The sequence below is a fragment of the Solanum stenotomum genome, chromosome 5 (assembly GCF_019186545.1).
Source record: "Solanum stenotomum isolate F172 chromosome 5, ASM1918654v1, whole genome shotgun sequence".
Lineage (NCBI taxonomy): Eukaryota > Viridiplantae > Streptophyta > Magnoliopsida > Solanales > Solanaceae > Solanum > Solanum stenotomum.
The window spans coordinates 30,342,196-30,350,962 of NC_064286.1; the positions used below are offsets into that span (position 1 = coordinate 30,342,196).

Below are 8,767 nucleotides of genomic sequence, written 5' to 3' on the forward strand. Positions count from 1 at the left end.
GACAGGCTGAGAGTACAGGTAGTCCTCCTTTAGACCCAGTGTTAGCTCAACATATAGTTAATTTTCTGAAGGGATTGGTTGGCCCTAGAATCCTTCCCATAGTGCAAGTGGCTCAACCCCCAGCCAATCCCCCATTGTTGTTACTGTTCCCAAGGTAGGATGATCATTAGGCACTGATGCGTTCTTTCGTCCCCTATTGGGTCCTGTGATTACTGGTAATGTGCATAAGATATTGACTAAGTTTCTGAAGTTGAAGTCGTCGGTGTTTTATATTCTAAGAGTGAGGACGCCTATGAGTTCATTTTGGATTGTTATGAGAGGCATCACAAGTTGGGTATTGTACATCAATATGGAGTAGAGTTCGTGACCTTCCATGTTTAAGGCGAGGTTAAGCAGTGGTGAAGAGCCTATGTGCAATGTAGATCGCTGGTCATAACCCCACTCACTTGGATGCAGTTCCATGCTTTGTTTCTGGAAAAGTATGTTCCCCGAACTTTTAGGGATCGCAAGAAGAATGAGTTCATGGCTTTGGAGTAGAGTGATATGACTGTAGATGCTTATGAGGCTAAGTTCCACGCCTTGTCTAGATATGCTACACATTTGGAAACTACTGAGGAGGAGAGGATTTGTGTGTTCGTCAAGGGATTGAACCCTGAATTACAGGTATTTTCTGTTCACAAGACCTCTGCATGAAAACGTTTTAATGCGGCAATAGACTTTGTGAAGAAAGTGGAAGGAGTTCAATGTGATTGGCAGGTCAAGGCTTTGGCTAAGAAGCCCAAGAGCACACGTAACTTCCATAGTTCCTACTCCATAGGCTCGTGTGGGCCGACACTTGCAACCCAGCCATTTCAGTTAGCCTTGCCCGCTACTATAGGTGGTTACTCGGGAATACCACAACAAAATTTTATTTAGAATAGTCAGGGAGCCGCACCTTCGATGGACAGCAGGCCGTCTTTTGACCGCATTGTTACAATTGTGGAGAACTTGGACATATAATGAAAGATTTTCCCCATCCGCGTAGGTTTGACCCCGCACAACAACAGACTAGAGCAGTGGTACCCATAGGCAACGGTAATAATGGCAAAGGTCGTCCACAAGGTGGGTGAGGAGGAAATCAGTGAGGCTGTTGAGGCCGAGGAAATGGTAAAGGTAGAGGAGCAGTACATCCTGGCAAGTAGGTGGTCTGTCAAGATGACAGGCCTCAGTGTTATGCCTTTTTGGGAAAGACCGAGGCTAAGGCGTCTGATGTAGTGATCACATGTACTATTCTTGTCCATGACCGCATGGCTACTGTTTTGTTTGATCCGGGCTCTACTTTTTCATATGTGTCAATTAAGTTTTCCTTGGCATTTGATGTGGTTGGTGATGTACTTCATGCCCCCATCCGTGTTTCTACCTTAGTTGGAGAGTCTCTCACAGTCACCCATGATTAATTGTTATGGGTCTGAGCATAATTGTACTAGTGCATAGTTTAATTTTGTTTTCGGGGGTTGTGGGATTTAAATCGAGAAGATAGATTGGAGATAGGCACGTTGGACAATTTGGCGAGCTGGTCGAGCTCGCCAAACCACTCGGCGGTTCATCTAATGTCCCCATCTAGCTTTTAAATTTATGCTTTATGTGTTGTTTGAGTCTGTAACTTTCGGCGAGAAGCCTTTGGTCGCAGAAAGCACTCGGCGACACGCCGAAAGTACTCTTAATCGCCCTTTGAATGCTCCCCTGAACCTCTGTTGCACTGTATCTTTCGGCGGATAAAGCCCTTCTCGCCGAAAGAAGTCGGCGACTCACCGAAAGGATTTTCCCATTGCCAAACTGTTAAAACTTTCGAGCCAACTCCTATGGGTGAGCTCGGCCTAGCTCGCCAACGCAACTTGGTGATTCACCGATCTTTTCGGTGAGTTTTTCTACAATTGTTTCCCTATGAATTGGATTTAGTTGTTTTAACTACTTCGCAACTCTTTGCAGAAATGGCTAGATTTAAAGTTGCAGGAAGAAGCAGGCCACTCAGGGTAAAACAAAAGGGATTACATTCAACGAGGATGCACCTGAATCCAGAAGCAAGGTTGCTAAACTTTCCACAACTGGTGGGAAAGGCAATGGCTAAGATAACACTCTTGAATTATCAGATGCAAAGACTGACAGTGATGGCTTTTATAGAAATGACCCTAACCAATCTGAAAGCGAAGGTGTGGGTTCTGATGAGGATAATTTGTTATTAACATAGAAGGCTGAGCGGCGAACTAAGAAGCTGAATAATCTATCCAGGTTCAAGACTTCCCAACCTACCACTACTACACCTCTAGTTCTAGAAAAGGCAATGGTATTAGCGTCGCTAGTACATGGTCCTCTACCTAAATCAATGAATCTAGTAAAAGCTGACGGGCTGAGGACAATTCTTGAGGAAAAGTGTATGTCCATAGACGGGGTTATAGATAGGCACCCAGAGATAATGTAGTGCCTGAGATACCACAAGTTCCAAATATTCACCAAACCCTGTGGCCCTTATATTCAAAATTGGTAAGAGAGTTCTACAGTGCATACACTGCACTAATACCCCAGAAGAAGAAGCTAGTATGAGCCTTCAAAGAAGTGGACTATATGGTTGTTAGAGGAAGGAGGGTGAAGTGTGATAGTGGGGCAATGAACGCAGTCTTGGGCATGTCCACGAATATTGGGGATCACTGCCAACACTTGATCAGAACAAAGAAGCCAGACGAGATGAAAAAGTGGTTAGCCCCACTAATTTCAAACGAGACTCCGAAGTGGTTGGCGGAAAGAGTTCTGATTGAAAATAAAGAACTAAACATTGCCACAAGGTTCTGGTTCGGTTTAATCAGTAGCACATTTATGCCGTCCCAGAATGAGTCGATCCTTCGCCTTGCCAAAGCAGCCTGTCTGGGTTGCATCATAGAGGAAACTCGGATAAACTTGGGTACAATCATTGCTTCAGAAATACTCATGCGTGCAAGGCAGAGCCAGACTTCACTTTTATTCCAAGTATTGATCATAGAATTATGCAAACAAGCTCGGGTACCTTGAGATGCCAAGGATGTGGAAGTGATGCCACAGCCTCTACTGATATTCGGAGGATCGAAGCCGAGTAAATTAATGATCAAGAAAAAAGGAAGAAGGCAGCATTGGTGGAGTTAGTAAACACATAATCATCGCCTAGAGAGGCACCACTGCCTACTCCGGCCCTTGGGCCTTCAGGTATATCCATTACCACTGATACTTTCGTTGATACTCCAGGTTCTTCTGCTACTGCACGGTCTCCTAGACTCACTGATGTTTCTGTTATTTCCCAGCCTCCACTCACCCGGGCGTCCCTACTTTGGATGGGACATCTGGCCGTTTCTGCTGATCGTCGAGCTGCCAGTCTAGAGGCCTCTGTTCCAGGCATGATCCAAATTTCCCTAACTGATGTTGTGATACCTATGAGCACTACCATTGATGCCCTAGCGGCTAGGATAGCGGTGTGTGAGCACAACCAAGGGGCCACAGAGGAGGTGATAGCTTTAAAGGCTGCCATTATGAGCCGCGAAAAGATGTGGACCACCTAAAGTCCACCGATGTGTTCATGGTCTTTGGAACATTGGAGATTCCAATTGTGCATGTGATGCCTCAGACCACCACTGGACATGGGGATAGAGTTGAGCAGACAGCCGATCATGAGTCAGAAGCAGAGACTGATGAAGAGATGCATGAGAAGACTGAGGGAGCTGCATATGATGACCTGATCGAGATGGAATCAATTATGATAAAGTTGTTGTGCAAGCTTCCTTAGCACCTATTGCTAGATCCAGTGGAGCTGGTCCTTCTGGGGTCACTCCGGGCACTGAATCCTAGATAGACGGAGCGATCGATTAGCCAGGATCCCCTCTAAATCTCCCTCTCCGTCTTTCTTTATTTTAGATTTCGGATTGTGTGTTAATTGCATTTGAGGACAAATTGTTTTTTTTTTATTTGTGGTGGGGTGAGGCTCACCTTTTGTGTGCTATTTGTGACTTGTGTTTTTGTGTATATATTTGGATTGTTCTGCTATTATTGTGTTATTACACTGCTTTCTGTGGATGTTTGAGCTTTTGGATCCTTTTATTGTAAATTGCAAAATGATTTTGACCCATTCGGAAATTTTTACCACCTCTCGTGTGGTGAATGTGGTTGTTCTCTTTTAAAAATTTGAGTCTCGGTTCCGATCAATACCAATTACTTGAATAGTATTCTCAATCGAACGAACATGAATTTGCGGCTACAATGAGACCAAATGAAGTTGCATAGACAATATGCGAACTCTTTGCATCTCGTTATGACTAGCCTAGTACCGAATTGAGTCTCTTATGATGATCATTACATATTAGTGAAAGTGTGGAGTCTTGTTTGACTTATAGTATCAATGCCTAGTGTAATGAGCTTACGTGTGAACTATGCATGATGGATCCTAGAATTTGCCCCGTTGGTCCAGTCAACTAAGTGATGCTATCTCTTGATATGATATTAGGCAACTTCTAAGAGGGCGAGCCAATTTGACATATACCTCTTTTGTGGCCTACCTTGTGAGTGTGTGTGAACCTCTTTTGAACACCCCTTGAGCCTTACCTTTCTTTAGAAGAAACTTGATGAAAGCAATGACTTTTCTTTATCCATTACCCATAATCCTCATAAAATTGTGGTTTGTTTGAATAGTCAACTTAGGCCAAAATCCTAAGTTGGGGGTGTGGTGAAAAGGAAAGGGAAAGTCAAGAAGTGCAAGGAAAGTCTCCATTAACCCTGGTGTTGAGAAAAATGGAACCCCTCCATATATAAAAAAAAAAAAGAGAAAACATAAATTAAAAGAAAAAGAATGAAAAAGAAAGTTGTGGAATAAAGTACAAAACAAATGGGGTTTCCAAACAATTCATGGAAAGTGAATAATAGGATGACTTATGAGCACTAAAGAAAATGATGAAAGAAGAGGAAAGGAAGTGTTGTGAGTACCAAATTTCATGAGGATAAAAGTCAGTGAGCCTAAATAACCATACCTTTGCACTCAGCCCCATTACAAGTCTAGAAAAGACCTTCTTGATCTTGAGTGAGTTGAAGAAAGTGTTGATTGGAAAATACGGGCAAACCTATGGGTGAAATTATGCATTGTGTTCTTCTTTGTGAGTGTGAGCGTTGCATCTTATTCCGAAGCTTTAAACTGTGAACCATTGTGTGAATATGGAACCATTCCTTGTATGAGGGCAATTTGATCACTTTGGTTGAGCTTAAAATTGCATTTGAAGCAAGTATTGTGAGCATCAGATTTTTTGGTAATAATGAGTCACAACTTGAATCTTAGAGTGCACATTTGATCTTTGCATAAGTAAATTGAGTCTTGTTGTGTGCATTCCTGATGGAGTCTTCTGTAGCACTATTCAAGATACCTTTTTGGAATGGCTAAACTTGAGTTTGCTTGGGACAAACAAAAGTTTAAGTTGGGGGTGTTGATGAGTTCACAACTTGGACTCATTTAGGGTTATATTTTGATACAATTAGAGTCCTCAAATGCATATTTTATCTCAATATCTGATGAAAACCATTAAGTTTCAGGTATTTGGAGTTTGAGGGAATGCATTGAAACTACCTAGAAAAAAAGGAACAAAGGCAGTTGAAAGAATGAAGAAAGGAAGATATGAGAATCGCCGAACCCATTCGGCGAATCACCAAAAGGTCGTATCCTCGCCTTTTGTTCCAGTGTGCTGAGCCCTCAAAAAAAGGATCAAATCGGCAGTGAAAGGGAGTAGTCAGCGTGTCGCCGAACAGTTCGACGAAGCAGTTCTATGTCGCCTAATGATTCAAAACATGACGATGACGAAAGATAGAGCAAGACGGCGATGAAACCTACCAAAGGGCGGATCGCCGAATGATTCGCTGCAACACAGATTTTTGAACACTATAAATACTAGTTGAGAGTTGTAGCTTAACATCAGATTTTGAATATCAGATAATTTGATAAAGAATTTTTAGTTCTAAGTTTAGAGAGGGTTTTGAAGAACTTGAAGATTCAAAGGGCTTCAACTCCAAGAATTTGGACTTGGGTCTTGTGGATTCTTCATTCTTTGCTTGTTTTGAGACTTAAATTTTTATATCCATTTAAATGCAAACTCATTTTGGTATAAATTTCTATCTCTTATACATGTCTAGCTTAAACCCCAATTCTTAAGGTGCGATTTTGTGAATATGGGTTAAATTAGTTGTTGGGTCGTACTTTATGATAGTTTAATCATAGTTTATATTTGATTTTGTTTAGTAGTTGTGGATAAACTTAATGAAATTGTAGTTGCAAATACTATTTCATATATGTGTTTCGGCTTGCGAGAGAGAGGTCGTAAAATTATGACTACTAAATTGATGGCCGGTGGGATTGGGTCGACATGAGGTTCAGCTTCAGAGAGTGAACCCTAGTCTCATTCTCACACACTTAGCTCGAGAGAGTGAGTGGGCTAAGGCAGAGGTTGTTCTTCATGCGGCAAGGGGGTGTTTGAGAGAAACCCAGTTGAAACAGGGTAAGTTACTCGAGAGAGAGCTTATCCCTATTAAAGTCTAGCCTAGTCACAAATATTATATGAATTCTCTATCAAAACCATGTACCCAATAATCTCATCTATCCCGTATTCCTGTCACATCCCAAGAATGTCGTCTCCTTCATTAGTACCCTTTGTATTTTTGTTGTTGTTATTTACTTGTGACAAACCCCCATTGATAATTGACGCTTGCGTCACACCTTAGTTTTAACATTTTTATATTCGATAATGTTTTTAGCTATGACTAATTATAACTAAATTTTATTTTTCTATTAATTCTCAAAACCACTCCCTTGGGACACGATCCCAACCCTTGGTTGGGTTACTTTACTATTGTACGATCATAGACACTTGCATTGAAAGTTTTTCCTTTATTACGCAAACATTAATAAGTTACGAGTATATTTTACGAATTTACAAGCATTCTATAGCACATACAAATAACATAAAATTTTAAATTGAAGTTCTTAATTTTTTTTGTACATAAATATAAGTACGATAATAAATATTTTCATATTGGGAAAGCTAAAAGTGGAAGGTCTTTTACAAAGTATGGCTACATTAGGAAATACGCATAATTGAACAAGAACAAATTTTGAAAATATATAAATACTATTAGAGGTATTTACCTAGAAAATTATCATCAATATTCATATTAACTTACTAAAACATTTCACAAAAGAATGACACAATAAAAACTTCTTTAATAATTCAATAACATAAATCTAAATAGGAAAATATGTCATTGGTAATTACTATTTTTATGGATTGACAGTGATACAATTAAACATAAAAAGAAATTTCATTAATATTATGATTTTTGTTCAAATCCTGCCTAATAAGGAATCATTATAAATATTTTTACTGAATTGTTATTTTGAGTTCATTTTTATCAAATTATATGAAGATATTGTCGCTATAAATACTTGGTTAAAACATAAACCCAACATCACATATTTCCTACATTCTCAATTCATAAATTTAGCCATGAGAAGAACTAATGGCCGCAGAAGAATTGAGATAACGAGTATGCAAAATTAAAGCAGAAGACAAGTAGCATTCTCAAAATGATGTCTTGGCCTGTTTAAAAATGCAAGTGAGTTATGTACTTTATGTGGTTCTTATGTTGGTGTTGTGATTTTTTCTTCTACCAACAAAGTATATTCATGTGGATATCTTCTGTCGATTTCATTGTGCATAAATTTCTAGGAGAGAATCATCAATCCACTGATGCTCCTAACCCCATCATTGAAACTCATCATAATGTCAATGTTGATGAGATCAATGAAAAACTAAACAAGTTGGAGAATTCACTCGAAAGAGAAAAAAACCATGGAAAAACTCTTCAAGAATTAAGGAAGGAACTTCCATATGAACAACTCAACTTTTCTGACCTTAAAAAATTGAGTGAGGCCTTGGAAGCTGCAGATGAAGAAGTTGAAAGCGTAGCGAGGCAACTTATGGAGTCTAGAACTGAATTTCCATATCAAACCATTGGAAGCGCCCTTCCTCCTTTAAGAGTTAGGGAAAACAATTTGTTTGATTCAAATGAAGGGGCATCAGGATCCCATGAATAGATTTTTGTTTTGCTTTATTTAAATTTCAATGACTTGATTATGTACTTATAGAGTTAAGTTTGTTATATCTATGAATATGTTTGGTCTAGATTTTAATTTTTACCTTTGAATATGTTTATCATGGAATGGGATGAACTTTTATTTAGTACTTTCTTCATTTCGATTTTCTTGTCTTATCATTTTTTAGTTAATTTAAAAGATAATGTGTTTATTTTCTCCTTTTTGGCATCTTTTAGTTTCTACTTTTCATATGTCATGTTTAAAACCACAAGAATAAAGAACATTTTGTTACATTTCACATATCTTAAATTTAAAAAATTATTTTTTATTTTCTCATGTTTTCATGCCAAGTAAAAATTAAATAAATTAATTGAAATGAAAGGGGTATGTAGTAATTTGTCAATTGAAATTGATGTATAAGTGTTGAAAGAACCAGTAGTAAGAGAATATGAATAAGACAAACTAAATTATCTCAGATAGCTTGAAGTGCAACATATTTAATATTAAAAAAAAAAATCTATAGAGTATCACATGTATTTATTTCTAACTATGATAAACAAAATTACTATATTATGATTGGTAAAGCAAAGCTTAACTCTTCACTTCTTCTTATTCATATTGATTGCTTATCATTTTTATTGT

At 38.7% G+C, this 8,767-nt stretch overlaps 1 protein-coding gene across 1 annotated transcript; it reads left to right on the forward strand.

The window, feature by feature from the left end:
- The first annotated feature begins 7,714 nt into the window (after window positions 1–7,714).
- Window positions 7,715–8,125, forward strand: LOC125863852 (uncharacterized). The gene has a single exon (XM_049543832.1). The coding sequence runs from the start codon at window positions 7,715–7,717 to the stop codon at window positions 8,123–8,125; it is 411 nt and encodes a 136-aa protein (XP_049399789.1).
- The last annotated feature ends 642 nt before the right edge of the window (window positions 8,126–8,767 follow it).